At 39.5% G+C, this 16,192-nt stretch overlaps 1 protein-coding gene across 1 annotated transcript in view; it reads right to left on the bottom strand.

Moving 5' to 3' along the window:
* Positions 1–16,192, bottom strand: part of IARS2 (isoleucyl-tRNA synthetase 2, mitochondrial) — a 28,932-nt gene that overhangs the window by 1,183 nt on the left and 11,557 nt on the right. The window contains 9 exon segments of the mRNA XM_032682192.1: positions 583–773; positions 932–1,077; positions 1,912–2,018; positions 2,662–2,793; positions 3,153–3,278; positions 4,388–4,490; positions 5,279–5,387; positions 10,665–10,758; positions 11,417–11,519. Of these exon segments, the coding sequence (XP_032538083.1) occupies positions 583–773; positions 932–1,077; positions 1,912–2,018; positions 2,662–2,793; positions 3,153–3,278; positions 4,388–4,490; positions 5,279–5,387; positions 10,665–10,758; positions 11,417–11,519 (1,111 nt within the window).

Genomic DNA, 16,192 nt, shown 5'->3' on the forward strand with positions numbered 1-16,192 from the left:
TGGGGCAGAGCACACCCTCAGCAAGTTTGCTGCTGACAGTGCTCCAAGGAGGGGCTGACACACCAGCTGGCTGTGCTGTCAATCAGAGGAACTTCAGTGGGATGGAGAAACTGGCTGGCAACCTCATCGAGCTCTGCCCCAGCTGGCTGGAAAGCTGGTGGCCATGGTGGCCACACAGCTGACCATGAGCCAGCATTCTGCTCTCCCAACAGGGATGGCCAGCAGCATTCCGCAGTAGGATGCTGCGTTAGAAAGAGCACTGCCAGCAGGTTGAAGATGATCCTTCTCCACGAAAACACAAACCCACTTTTTACTGTGTGGGTGGTCAAACACTGGCACAGGTAGCCCAGAGTGGTGGTGGGGTCTCCATCCTCAGAAGTATTCAAAACCCAACTGGGCACAGTCCTGGGCAACTTATTCTAACTAAGCCTGCCTGAGCAAGGGGCTCGGGCTGTACAGGCTCCAGCAGTCCCTTCCAGCCTCAACTCTTCTGTGGTTTTCTGGGAAGTAAAAAGCAGAAGAAAGTTTATGGAAATTAGTATTTTTCACACAGGGGACACTATTCTTAGTTGCATTTTTTACCTCCATTAATTCAAACAGCAATCCAGGCTCAATTACAATGATGACTTCATATTCCAAAGCATTCTTGCCAGAGATGGACCCAAGGAAAGAGTCTCTCATTGCACAAGCGCCTTCTATTGCTTCCTCAATGCCAGGCTTCTTCCATGCTGAGCTTGCATTAATCCAGCCGGTACGAAACACACCCTCTGAGTCTTGAAAGCAAAATAAAGGAATTCTTAGTTTATTCTTTCTATTCGAGCGTCTATTAAATGAATAAAAAAGAATGGCACATCTCTGTATTTGCATTTCTTTTAACTGTGCAATTAAACAGTGCACTAAAAGAACTCTTTAGATATTGTATGTGCTTTACCTTTCTTATAAGGGATGTGCTGGAAAACCTCCTCTGCCAAGTGAGGAAGGATTGGTGCAAAGGACCGGACCACTACATCTAAAGCCTCCGCTAGCACGGTTTGACACGAGCGACGCTTAGGATCTTTTGCTTCTTCACAATAGAGCCTGCAAGACAGCCATGAAACTGGGAAAGTATTCCTGTGTTCATGTCAGTGTTCCTGCTCAAGAGCCACACTTCCAGTACAGCCATGAGAGTACAGAAGTCTGACCCTAAGAAAAGCTTCCCTTAAGAGCCCTTCCTAGGCAAGCGCAGTGGGCTACAGACAGGACCATCTGCATATACAGCCACATTGTCACAGGAAAGGCCATTTTGTACCTGTTAATTTGTACAGAGAGAATCTGTCATCAGGGAGTTGAGCCTGCAGCTGTCAGCCCTTTGTTCTGGTTCAACTGTAAAACCTGGCATTAGGGATTTTTTTTATCTCCCCCCCCACCACCCTTTACTCACATTCTGGCATCTAAAGACCAGTATAACCCCCCATCTCCTACCAACATGAAACAGCCCTTTCAGATTTACAAAGGTATCTGTCACACTCTTGGGATTTTTTGCTGATTGAAAAAAACCAGATAAATGCATTCAGTTGTCCAGGTAAATGCTAAAAGCCCTTCCCCCTACCTTCCCAAGTTCAGATGTACACCCTTCTGTGGAGAAATACAGATCCAAGATTATCTTCAAATATTTATTTGGTTTTAAATGTGCATGTTTCATTACCTTTTAAAGCCATCAGTACCCCGAGTGGACAGAACACTGAAGCACAACTATGACAAACAGCTGAGAGCAGCTGAGCTTTCATGGGGAGCTGCAGTGCACTAGGGCACAATCTCAGAGGTTCTTTGAGATACCTGTAGTCACTCAGCATTCACCTGCAATGTTACTACCTCCATCTCAAACCCATTAACATGTTTTCTCCCTTTTGAAGGCAGCAGGAAGGAACTCACCTGTCTTTGATTATGCTGAAATAGAAGTTAGACAAGTTTCTGGAACAGAATGCTTGCAGTAATCGGACAACTTTGCTAAACTCATATTCTTTGTACGCGTCTGTAACCTGGGAGAGGGAGCAGAGGCCGGTAAGAACAGTGTATCAGTTTCCATCACATGGCACATAATGACAGCCCCTGATAAACCCAAACTTAGAGAAACTGTAATCAGTGACACAAAGTCTGGGAGAACCTTTTCTTTAAAAGGTTGCTGGAAAGGAAAAACAATATTAATTCAGTTAACCATTAGGCCAAAGAAATAATTTCAATTCGAGTTTGAGGGGAGTGAACCAGGGGAACCCCAGGAATTATGCTCATAGTTTCAGCAGAATGGTTCTGAGTGACAGAAATTACAAACTTCTGGACTACATACAGCACATTTCCAAAGCTCTAGAATTCTTTGGGTTTGGCTTTTTATATCCTTTTTTAGCTATTTCTAGAGACTTCTAATTTGACACCTTGGGCAGGGGTGGGGAGTGGAAAAAAACTGGTTGATGTCAAAACCAAGTTAAGAATGTTAAAACAAAGCCTTCCTCAAAAGCTGAAATTGGCTTGAAGAGAGCACACACTGCATCTAAGGATCCTCTGTGGTTGTAATGTGCCTACTTGACACATAATCTACTTACAGACTTAAAGAGTTTTCCCTAGAGCTTCTAACCAATGAAAAACAGTACACACACATTTATCTAATTTACCATTTATACAATTTACCTTGTTGCCATACTCATGCAATAAATGCAGCATGTACTGATCCACTATGTACATCTCTGAAGGGGGGATGGAATCGGTCTCTGGATTGAAGCCTTCCAGGTTTCCCAGCATGAAGCGCAGTGTATTCCGGAGCTAGAAACAACCCAGAAAAGTTAAACACTATTGGTCTGCACTTCAGGTGAAAAGCAAAATGCTCATATTCTATGATGAATTAACTAAAATTGGCTACTTTTCAAAATGACTGTTTGAATAGTTACAAAAGCATGATGGAGAACATATGCCAAAAGGACCTACAGAAGAATAAAGACTGGCTGTTACCAAGGCACGCTGCAAAAATCAGTCCTTTTCTTAGTACACTCTTTGATCCACAGTAGTACCTCCCTAAATGAGTTTGGAAAAGCTTCCTTTAGTCTAAAGCCTGAAAAGCTTTGCAGCCACTACGAAGAGGGCCTGTCATTAGAGTGAACAGCGTTAGCATAGGTGGCTCTTACCTTGTTGATGTCATCTCTGGCAGCATTGAGTACCACGGGCCCAATCAGCACCTCCGTAAAAACATTGGATTCTGCCACCCACCAGCGGAGAACATCGGCACCATAGGGAGGATCCTTGGTGTGATCCTAAGGATGGACAGAAAGGCACACAGCTGCTGGGAGTCCTGCAGCCTGGTGAGCAGTGCTGTGAGCTGCAGAGCCATGGAGTATCTCCAGCTGTAAGGGACCCAGAGGGATCACCAAGTCCAGCTCCCTGCTCCTCGCAGGGCTACCTAAAACTCTGTACGTGTGCCCAGAAGGCCACTGTGTTTGGAGGCCTTCACCCTCTTTTTGCAGGATTTACTGTTCAGCAGGACTACAATAGATACTTGCAGCAGTCTGTGTTCAGGCAATGCTGGAACCCGGGTGAGTTGAGATAAACTCACCCACAGCCCTGAATTCTTCAAATGCTTATCATTAAAATAGCAACATTAATATCTAAAGTGACATACTTTTTTCTTCCCCTTCAGACTGTTTTCAACTCTGAAAATGGATTCTGCCCTTTTCAAAAGAATAGGAGCAATTGTGTGTTTTAATTAAATCAGATAAGTCTTTGCAAGGATTGATTCTTTTGTCGAGAGAGTTGCAAAATCTGCTTTGCAGCCTCAGAAGGAGCAACAGCAGGACTGGAGAGGGAGGAAAAAAAAAAAAAAAAAATCAGAGCATCACCTGCAATGCAACATTCCTGACCATGGAATGAAGTTTCCAGAGTCAGTAACAGTCTAGGCTGAGAGCAGACAGATTGCTGGGGTGCAACTGCTACATCTGACAGCTCTACTGCTGTCAGGACCATCTTGTAGGTTTCAGTTTGAAAGCAAAGGTCAATTGTTTTAATTTTTTTTTTAATGTCCCCCCCTCCATTACTCCATCAACAGCATTGCCAGGTGTACTGGGTTTCTGTGGCCACATAAAAAGGAACTATTCTACACCCTCTGCATAATTTTCTTTTCTTTTAGCATTTTCTCTCAGCAGAGAATAAAGATGTGGGGGTTTTGGCGCTTCAGCTGAAGCAAAACAACTCAAGGTTTTCACTCCAACCAAAGAGAATTGCAGTGCAGCCAAAGCCTTTAGAAGAGCCTTACAGAGTTCTGCTACAAGACAGCTGTTTAGAGACAACCACACCACAGGACAGCTGCAGAATCTGGTTGTGAAAAGCTGTAACTAGTGATTCTAAGAACTCAAAGAGTTTCACTTACTTCGCCTCCATTGATAACGACATCAGGGTCAACCACATTGCCAATAGATTTAGACATCTTCTCCCCTTTCTCACCAAGAGTAAATCCATGAACTACCAGAGTCCTGAAGAAAAGATTTTAGTGAAAACCAAATCCCAGTGAAATTCTGTGTTCAGAATAGATTTCTAATGAGGATATTCCTAAGTCAAAACATACAGAAACCCTCTATTTCAGTAAGCCTGAGGCTCCATCCGTTGAGTTCAACCAACCATGAATACACTGTTCTACCTTCCAGGTACTGCAAACAACTTTATTTTCCTCATTTAATATTGCCGTGCAAGCAACAGATTGTTTAGATATCCAGGACGCATGGATTTCAGATTTATTAAAGACTAAAGTATTATTGTCTTGGTAAGCCAACACTTTTCCCAAAATTGTGCAGCCTTCTTGCCACTGATCCATATTACCCTTCCCTCTGCTCTTCATCTTCCAGGGGACAAAGAGTATTCCACAGCTCCAGCAGGAGATTAACATACAGTCATTCCAAATTCCCTACAGCCTAACATTCAATTCACAAGTCAATGATTTTAGGAGACTTTCACACTGCACTTCCCACAAGAATCCCTTTGATTATGGGAGTGGGAGAGATGGCAAAAAGCCAGGCTTGTATTTGATAATGTAATACCTAAAGGACTGAGAAATAAAATATCTATTAAAATTAAGATGGAAAAAAATTAAACAGTAAATTCCTTCCAATCTAATCTGAAAAAACTTTATACTGAAAATATAAGAACATAAATCAGATGCTAAGTAATGGTTTGATGTCTCTTGTTTATATACTGCTGTGCACACTACCAAAAGCCTGATACTCAATGAAAGGAGTAGCAATGTGTTTGCAATCCACACACTTACTTGTATGGTGCCTTTTTCCTTACTGCCACACTAGTTAATAGAGAGGATTGAAACCAACCTCCCAGTTGGTCTTTTCCTTCAAGGTAGGTATCTGCTCTTTGCTCTGCACCTTTAAAAGCAGAAAATTTTGTTTGAAATATTAGCTTGTATCTTCAAACAATTAATACACAAAATGTGATTAGTATAATTTATTCTGCTGTTTAAAGTCAGTGGATAAGTCACTTTCATAAATGGTGTGTGGTTACTGAACCATGATACAAGGGATTAATTAGTGTCACTTTTTTAAAACAAAAAACAAGACCCACCTCTCCCCCAAACCAAAATAATAAAGTACAAAAACAAGCTATCACACTCAGAGTGCTTCATAAGGAGTTGGAAAAATACTTTCCAAGTGCTCCTAAACAAAGTGAAAGACCCAAGAAAAGATCACATACTTTGGAATTAATAAATATCTATGCCACAATCCAAAACTTCACAGTTTGGAATTACTCAGGACACAAACCACAGAGGTGCTTGACCAGCCTGTGTAAGGCACAGCTATTTAGAGGAGTCCAGAGAGCTTTGGCAGTGACCCCAGCTCACCTGTGACAGAACTTCTATTTCTGGTCACTGGTGTTCCAGGAAAATTAAAAGTTTCAGGAAAGGGCTGGGACAACATGGGAAACAAGAAAGCCTGTTGGGAGACAGAGGCATCTGGAAGAGCCTGGCATGTTTATCCAGGTGAAGGCTGAGTGGAAATACTATTCACTATAAATACACACACATAAAAAATAGGAATGCTAGGGAAGAACATCTGGATCTAATGAGTACTGTTGGCATCAGAGAAAAATGGGCTACAAGGCACACAGGCTGGGTATTAGCTGACTCCACACTAAAAACAGAACAAACCCAGCTATCCCCCAGGGTTGAGAGAGGACAGCAAGGTTTAAATGGCTTTACTGGTGGAATTCAGTCACTGTACAAAAAGGTACAAGACTTGTTGACTCAAGAAGTCCCTCCTTGTCCTAAGCAATCCCAGACAGGTCACCAGAGTGAGAAGAGAATAACTTAAAACACAGCAGAACATGCAAGTCAAAGCCCACAAATGTGTAAAACCATACACATATTTGTCAGGAATTTAGGTTTGATTCCAAGTATTCAACTAAAAGTCACTCTGCTCAGTTTTTATCTACTAGCTCCTTTTATCCTCTTCCTAGGACCCCTGAGACAACTCTTCTTTCTGCTGCTGACATACTTGATTTATTTGTTTAACTTAATGGAAGTTTCGATATTTAGATCCATCCTGCAATAAAAGGAAGTTCAACATTACAAAGGTCAAGGCCATACAGAGCCAGTTAGCACAGGAAAAATGTGTGGGTGGATGTTATGGTTTTTAGCACATTTGCTTATTCATTCAACAAAATCTACAAAGAGTTTGGGTTTTAAAAGTAGAATAAGTAAGGATCAGCCTTTATATTAAGAGACTGCAAAAATACTTGTGAGGACAAGATAAAAGAGAATGTTTGGGGTAAGGAAAACAGTAACATTGGAAAATCTGTAAAAATGTGTTCATTATTTACATCTAGTTTGCTAGCCACTGGTTTTAGAGAGGAGAACTTTTCATGGAAATGCCAGTAGTTACAACTTAGAGAAGAGTTTAAACAAACTGATTACAAACAACAACCTGTATTGGTCTTTTCTGACAGGAACCTGTACATCTGACAAGGTGGCTACTGTAGCTTGCAAAGTTAATGGAGGCCTGAACATTTTATCTCTTTAACACACAAACATGGGGTTTGCATATACAAAGCCTGCCTTTTAAATAGCTCCCCCACCTCGGTTTCATTAAAGTTGAGATTTTATATATAAATTAATTAAGACACTGCCTTTTTTTTTTTTTTTTTTGTAAATGGAAGAGTATGTCCAACAACCCTGAAGAGACTTTTCAGTTGTTTATTTTACACTGAGATGTAGTACATAGGTCATTAAAGGGAATTAGAATTTATGATCCTTCTGGTTTGGATTTCAAGATTCCATATCTTTGATCTTACAGACTTTGACTTTTAGATTAAATGTATTTTATTTTAATGCCAGGAATGAACCAGCTAAGATAAATTCAATGCTCTCAGTCAGCACAAAAGTTTAAACACTTAGATAGGCAAGCTGTAAAATAATCGCATTCATTCAGTTAAATATTAGCCAATAAGATAGGGAAAAAAGTTATGATGTTGAAAAGTACCATAATTGTGATATAAAACTATGGGTAAGAAGCTGTGTGACTTTTACCAGTGGCAAATCAGATCACAGTGGAGTCCAGTGTGCATTTTGTATGAAATATTTTAAAAAATAATCATCTCAGGGTTGCAGTGCAGATGGCACTCTGTCCATGAGGAAAACGTCAAGACCCGTAAGGGAATTTTAAGACAGAAGAGAGTTCTCTAACATGGATGCTCTAAAAACAGCCACTGAAATAAGCACTATCAAAAGGCTGAACTTCAAAGCAAAAGAGCAACAAAAGAAGTCCTGGGCATCATGGCATTGAGTATTCAAAATCAGCACATGCTTTTGAACAAAAGCTTTTACCACAGTTTGTTTTTGGAGGTAGTGGATTAACACTCTTCTACCTCACAGCAGCATTGTGAAAATGAATTTATTCATGTATGAGGCATTTGGACTTAAAATTTTAACACTGCATAAAATAGTTCTTCAAAAAAAATATTTGAGGCATGTGTAGCAAGAAACAAACAGAATTAGCAGGTACAAGTAATAAACTGAGTGAAAACAGTGTTAGGCAAACAGAGCATTAAGAAAACAAAACTTTGGGAGCAGTGGGTTTTTCAGAGCATGTTGCACTTGTGGATCTGCTCTCAGTGGTGCCAGCAAGCAGCATTTATTTCACACATAATCTAGTTATAACTACAATTTTGTGTTTGTGACTGTGGGAGCCAAATCTTTGATCTTAGTAAATCACACCTTCCTACCTGCCACACTGCTGATGTAGAACGGTTTGGTTAATTTGTCATTTAGCTAGAAGTGGTACCTTAGACACACCTAGACTGAAAAAAAGGAAGCCAATCATAATTTACCAAAACAAGAGCAACTTTAAGTCATTTCCATCAGAACTATGCCCAGTCTCTCATAGGAAGTGCAGCAGGGCAAGCATTAGAAATATGACTGTGCACGCAACCTACGATTTAGGTCACTGAGCTTGCTGTCCCTGAGCAGCAATTCCTTTAACCTCTTAGAGCAAAATCTCTGTCTCTTCTTCCTCTTCTTCACCCCCTTCCTAACCTGCCATATTTTCTGACAGCAACCTGTGAGGCCATCAGCTAAAGGGATGAATTTTGCCACAGCTGCATCTCATTCAGTAAGCTCAGACACAGCTGGTTCAAGTGCAGTGAAAACTCAAGCCCAAGTTCCCCCGAGTCACAGACACGTTGGAGAGAATGACTTATTTTTGCAAGTTGGAACTGACAGGGAAATCTGTAACAACTTTAATTCCTGCTGGTCACTAATAGATAATTGATTTATAATGTTCAGTAGCTTGTGTTTAGGGCAGAGTGAAACAAATAATAGTCTCAGTTTTAGCCATCTCCTATATCCTCCAGTTGCTCTCAGTGACTCATGTGCTGCAGAAGAACCACTGCCCCACAACACTGGCATCAGAGGCAGCAACAACTGCTGTTATCGCTGACCTCCTACTAAAAAATTAACAGGCAGCAAGTACAGGGAGCATGACAGCTTCCATATGCCTCTGTGCTTCCCTGAGTTTTAGCCATGGAAAGTTCTTCTTCCTGTTATGACATTCTCTAATTTTGGATTTCTCCATGAATTTCATCCATTTTTCTCCAAGAGTACTTTGGAGAAGAATACCATCAGCTAGCCTGTTCACAAGCCTTGCAGATTACTTTCATCGACATTGGAAGAAGTTCTGCAAAAAGTTTTAAAAGCTGGAGCATATTGGGAAACAGAAGTCAAAACTATTAATTCAACAACTTCTCTTGCAAAGTGCATTTTTCATAAAGGGTAAATTAAAACAATAATTTGATATGAATCACTGAAACTGTACTTTACTTCTGGCTGGGAGCCTCAATTAGAAAAAGGTAATGCAACTTTTGTGTCATTTATGAAGATAAAAAGGGTTACAAGGTCACACTGCTTGTCAGTCAGATCCCTGGCTTTTGAACCAGTGGGGCCACCCATCCATGTCAGACAGCAAAAGAAGATGCCTTACATGCACCATGTTCCAGCAAATTTCATGGAAAGAGAGGACTAGGTAGAGAAGAGAAACTTGTAATGATTTCCATGAAAGAAGAAGTCTGTACTGTGAAAGACCCAGCATTTATTATAGAATCAACTATAGAATCAACAGGGGAGCCTTACACAAATTAACAGTGAATCAAGAAGTCTTGATTCTGCTGTTCCTTACTAAAAGATGTCTTTCCTTTACACAGGATAAGAGGTAACTTTTGCAGGCTGAGGTGTTAAGCCCTTGAAGGACACAAGTGCGTAACTGTGCATAAAATACCACTACTTTATTTTACCTTTCAAAAATCAAATCTGAAACATTTTAAACTTCAATATAATGTAAAGGTCTTCTAGAAAATTAATGTTTGCTGATGGTACTGTTGCCTGACCATGTTGCTAAGAAATAAAGCCTCTGGTACTAACGTGTTTTATAATTCAACAAGATTGTTATCACGCAACTGTGTACAGAGGGTTTAAAGTCCAACAGACTTGATGTATGGGACCAGACTCCTCCTCTGGAAAGGACTCCTGACTCTGGACTATCCTCCAGGCAAACAGTGTATATTTCATGTACTTTTAGACAAATATATATCTGCTACCTGCTAAGTAGCAACTACTGGTGGTAGGAGTTATAAACAGCTTATAGCAAGTATAAATATTTTAAGCCACAATATACTACTTCAGTTACTGAAAGTAATCAAAAGTGAAAAAGCACACCTACACTTTTAAATTATAAAACTTAGACTCAGCAGCTGATCTCAATCTTGTCCTGTTTCAAATAGCACACAGGAGCACAAACTGAAATATGTTACCTGAAAACGATTTAAGAGTTACCAACTAGCAGCAAAATACCTTTTGTGCCATGAAACATCTACACTCCAAACAAGTATGTTCTGATCAGAAGATACACTATCTGCCACATAGCAGAATCGTTCAGAGTAGAATATTAGAAAAATCTCAACTTTAATTACTCTGAAAATGAGTTTGCCAACATTAAATCCTTATCTTTACAAGCAAAGGCAGCTTTACAAGAAGTCACAACCAGTCTGCTGCTGCCATAATCTGCCTCAGTTTCGCTGACACCAACACTGTCACACAAAACAGTTGTATTTTGTTCTCCGAGTATTTTTAAAGAAAGATCAACATATTAATTCTGTACCTTCCAAAACATGAGCCCAGGAAGTTCCACTGTCAAACCAGATGTCTAGGACATCCTGTCCCTTGACATAATCCGAAACATCACGACCACCAGCCTATTGAGAGAACAATTATTAAATAATGCAAATAGAATACTCCGTATCATCAATGCATTTCAAAGCTAGAAAAAAAAGCAAATTTGGTTTCTGGACCAGTTTGTACAGGCTCTGCTACCAACTCTGAGTGAACACAAAATAATTTAGATAATTATTCCTAATAGTTTTCAGATAACTACTGATAAAAACCCAAAATAAGGCAAGGAAAAATTACAAATAAAAACCTCAAACAGCAGAGGAACACCATAGTTTGTGTGCTAGCTTAAGTACACAATTGTTAAAGTACAATAAAACATCAGGAAGAACTTAATAAAAATTCTAATCTAATTTTGATGACAAAGATTTAATATATATTTGGGCTCATAATTTGGTTACTTAGGATGTCACCTAGGAAGGTGTTAGTTTGTCACCCAGGAAGGAGGACCTGAACTAAAGGGAGGGGAATGGAGATCTCTGCCCTGAATTAACAGCACAGATCCGACTGCATGTATTTTGCCACACTCAGATCTTACTGTCTGAATATTCTTTTCACAGGACACCTTCTCATGAGGGCAACAAGGCTGAAAAGGATCATGGGAATATATGAAGGTTTCCCATTATTTCCCATCACTCAGCTGTCTCGAGCACGTTCTGTATTTGAAGTCGAAAGATTGATTACCTTCGCTACAGCCTCTTTTGAGAGCAGTTGTTCAATAGGAAGGGTCCACCACGCATCTGTTCCTTGCTGCTCCACTACTTTGATGACATCTGTGATAGTTTCACTGCGTTAGAAGGAAGAATTGATGAGTTCATTGTATCTTTCTACAAGTATCCCAGACCCAAAGCAGTGAGATAGACCAATACAGAGACCAAGCTATGGGAACCTGTGATTTTCCAGCTTCTAATCCAGACAAGACTCCAAAGCTTTCTGCCTGCATTAAAGACTTCCTAGTTTTGTCTTCCACAATGGGTAGGGTTGTGTAAAACATACAGAAACCCACATGGATTCTAAACATCTTTTTCTACAAATACTCAATAATCAGGTACTCAGAAAAGACGCCAGCAGCTTGAAAACTTTTAAAATCCATTTCACTTGCTATTCACCTTGAATTTAAAGAAACTGCATAACTATTTCCCCTTAAAATATCTGCTCTTTTTGACAACATGCTTATTTTTTAACTGGATAAAGACACCTCGAGAACTCATGGGGGAATGAAGTTACAAAATGTACATATATATTAGACTTCCAGTTGCCTGGATTCCCTCTTTTTAGCAATACATATTTTAAATTATAAAATATATATATAAAAATGTATTAATCCCAATAGCGTAAGAAACTGAAACCTCTGTACCCAGCAGAGGGGTGATAACAAGCAACCATTCACTGTACACTCTGAAGGCAATCTAGGAGTTTGTATCACATAGCACCAGCCAGGACAAAGGTCCTTAAATAAACAAATACTACGGAAATAAGAAAAATAAAAAAACCTAACTGTTTTTTTCTGATGTGAACAGATAAGGCAGCCACAAGGCATGCAGTTCTGCACACTATTTATGACATATTCAATCCCCGTCCCCAGCAGGTAAGGCTATGGGGGATTGATTTTTAATATCGCTTAATGCCAAGTCTAGACATAAATTAGGTACCTTAGAAAAAACAAAAGAAACCCCCCACACTTTGTTTTGCTGACTCACAGAGCACTTACTGAAGAGATGATTTTTAAGACATCTGCTGTGTTTAAGGAGTACAGCAGACCATCATGACCTGCCAACTTCAAACTAAACCCAATGTGTTACTCAAGCCACCAGAGTTTTGTTTATAACTCGAGAAATGAAGATTTAATCACTTAACTAACTTCTTGACACAGCATTGTGAAAGGGGAAAAAAGTAAAATAATGGTCTGGCATAACCATCTCAAAAACAAAAAGGCAGATGATCATCTTTAGTCATCACTTGGTTTTGTATTTGGACCTCAGCACAATATTCTTCTGCTCTGTTAAAAAGCTGAGCTCCGTCACTAAAACATTTAGTGGACTCTTACACAAAGAGTTAAAGAAAGAAAACCCATGTTCTCTCCAAGAAGCTGTCATTTCATGACAAGAGGTGCAACAGCAAAAAGAAAATGCAGTTTTGCTCTCAATTGCTCTAATTGCAATGATAGAACAACGATTTTATATTAATCGATCACCAGTTAATCACTTTACTTCTCAAAGTAAATTCCTGTAGAACATTCCAGCAGGTTTTCTGAAGAGTAAACCCCACTACCCAGTAACACTCACACATCAACAGCCAGCTAGCACACCACCACCATTCTTACCCTTTCAGACCAGAATGGATATCATTCACCTTCCAGTTTAATGATGACAGGACAATTTTTGGCTTGGTAACATTTGGTATCTGCTAACATTTATCTTGGTAAAACAACACTGAGGAGCTCCAGTTCTGAATGGCATTGTTTCTTTTTAGAAATATTTGCACAGAGGCCTATTTGCCTGTACTTTCAGTTTGTGAGAGTGTTACTTCTCCACGACAAAAGCAAACACCACCACCAGTCCTGGTAGATTCCTGACAGATAGCTGATACGTAATCCTTAGGTCTTGCTTCCTTCACACTAAACCTTCAAATTTGGAAAGCTCTCAGGAAAAAAACCCAAAACAAATAAGTCAAGGAGAAGTTTGTTTGTCTCAGCCTGGACTAAACTATCCCACTGAATTTCTCTCTCTCTTCTACAGGGTCAGTACCTCACTTTACACCCAGACCTTCAGTGACGACACAAACCGTAGCCCCTGGGAACATTTTAGAAAGAGCAATATAAGACAGTATTTTTCATTCCTTGCCAACATCTTTGATTCTTTTCAAATACACTACCAGTGAAAGAAAGATGGAGAGGGACATTTTACAAGAGCATGTAGTGACAGGACAAAGGGAGATGGATTCAAACTGAAAGAGTAGGTTTAGATCAGATATTAGGAAAAAATTCTTTTTTTTTTTTTTTTTTACACACTTTACTGAGGGTAGTGAGGTACTTGAACAGGTTGCCCAGAGAAGCTGTGGATGCCCCATCCCTGGCAGTGTTCAAGGACAGGCTGGATGGAGCTCTGAACAATCTAGTGGAAGATGCCCCTGCCCATGGCACAGGGTTGGAATGACCTTTAAAATGATCTTTAAGTTCCTTCCAACCTAAAACGTTCTATGAGTGTATTTTTAAATACAATTATAGAAAACCATTTGTTTTCAAATGAGTATTTTAAGAGCTCTCTTCACAGTCTCAGTGCCTTCCTGTTAATGGCCAAGCCTTACCCATGGAACTCTGCAGCAGAAGACAAGAGTAGCTAAATTAAAAAGAGGATGATTTACCCTAAACCATGTTTATTACCACAAAAAATGTACGTATTTATGTTGAATGATTCATGGAAGACATAATCCAGTGCTCAGCTAATTACTCTGGCCTCACTTAGAGTCAGAAAAGTTTTCTAATTAGGAGTCATACCCACAAATATTATGGAAAAACGACCAGCATGCCCCGTAAACCAAGCAGAAAATTCAGACAGGAACTAAGCTTGTCTACCACATATCTTTTTTGTATTGCAAATACACTTTAGTGGAGGGACATAAACTCTAGTGATGAATTAATTTTCAACCTATGCATTTTTAAAGCATTCAACAAGTATTTCATGATATCAATGTTTGAAGGGATTTTTAAAAGGTGATAAATCCAGCTACAGACCCAAACTAGCAGCTTCCTTGGACAACATGTAGAAACATACTCTTAACAAACAAATTTTTTTCCAGCAATTGTCTGGATTCAGTTTGATCACAGCAGGAATTTCAGTTTGTCAGATATTCTAAACTTTCAGTAAAGGAGATACAGCCTGAAGTGCCACCAATTTTCTGACATTGCAACTGTTAACTGCAATGACACCTCTCCTCAGCAGAAGAGAAATGATTAAGGTCATGCCTATCACATAAATATTTTGAGAAATTAAGGAAGGGGGGGGGGACCATGAAAGACTGTGTCAGTGCAAACTGCATTACCTGTAGTGAGAGTGAACTGTTCTCCTTCCACTGGAAGTGAGGGGGATGGGAGGAGAAGGAAATAAAACCTTGCTATTGCTCTCCCTTGGGAAACCATCATAAAATGACTGCCTTCATTTACAGTAACGATTGCCAATGTCACACAAGAGTTGTCTACCCATTATCACAAAACATATTAGGGACTAACCTTTTATCAAGTGTATTGTTACGCAATGCCAAGACTTACACCATTAATTTATGAAGAGTAGAATGTTTTTCAAGACGCATTTTCGTGACACATGAACCAACAGACTCACTATGCTACAGATAGAAGTTTTCAGATAACTAAAAGAAGGTCAGATTTGTGTTATCAATCACTTATAAGAAATAAGGGGTCAGTGACTGTTATTACAGGATACAATTTGTTATTGACCAATATTCTCAAAATTCTATCACAGTCTCAAATCAAGTTTAAAAAAACCCCAAACATTTTAGCAGTGCAAGTCTTTTTGTTATATAGTGTTTCCCTAGAGAATATAAGTGAACATTAACAGGCAATTATTTCATAAGAGGAGATAGTACCTTTTCAACGAATCTTTTTTCTTCCTACAGTTTGAAAAACCCAAGACATGCAAACATAGCCTCTGCCCTTCCGCTTCTACTCTTGTCCCAAGATCCTTATGATTAACTTTTACCACAAAGGAGAGAAATCACAATTTTTAAGGTATCTGCGCTGTGAGGAGAAGGATTTTTGCAAAGTACTTTTCTCTAAGTCGCCAGTGAAAACCACCTTTCTCAAATAACTACTCATCACTTTATAATCTGCAGGCTTCAATGTGAGCATGATAATTCCCCGAGTTAGCAATAAACAGCATTGTAAAACTTTGCCCTGTATTCACGCGCTATCTACAAGAACTTGCATTACGTGTCACTGCTACGTTTTCACACTGAAACCCCTACGGCAATTCACGCTACCACGACAGCAGCCAATCACTCTGGAGTCTGATATTGATTATGCTGAACACTTATTTAATCTCTTAACAGAAATTAGGCAGCATTAAGATATAGTCAGGAAGAGAAGAATACAGCAGCTGATGTTCTCTCGATCTCTTTTCAAACAGCAGCAAAGGGGAAAAGTTATTTTCTGCTTTACGTGAACATCGATACTGCACCAGTAAGTATTTAGGTAAGTTGCTATTGCTTTCAATTCACTGAAATGTCTTAACATTTTAAAAAGAAAATCAGAGCACAGGGTACTTCAAAAACATGTTGGGGTTTCCTTTGTCAGAAATTCACGTTACTTGTTAATCAAAGTCACAGGGAGGCTGACAAAAGTTTTCAGGTATCAGAATAATCTTTGCAATAGTACTATTTATTACCAGCATCTGAACAGTGAATTTGTAAAGAAGTTACTGCATGAGGTCAGATTAAAGTACGTAT

The sequence above is a fragment of the Chiroxiphia lanceolata genome, chromosome 3 (assembly GCF_009829145.1).
Source record: "Chiroxiphia lanceolata isolate bChiLan1 chromosome 3, bChiLan1.pri, whole genome shotgun sequence".
NCBI classification, from domain to species: Eukaryota; Metazoa; Chordata; class Aves; order Passeriformes; family Pipridae; genus Chiroxiphia; species Chiroxiphia lanceolata.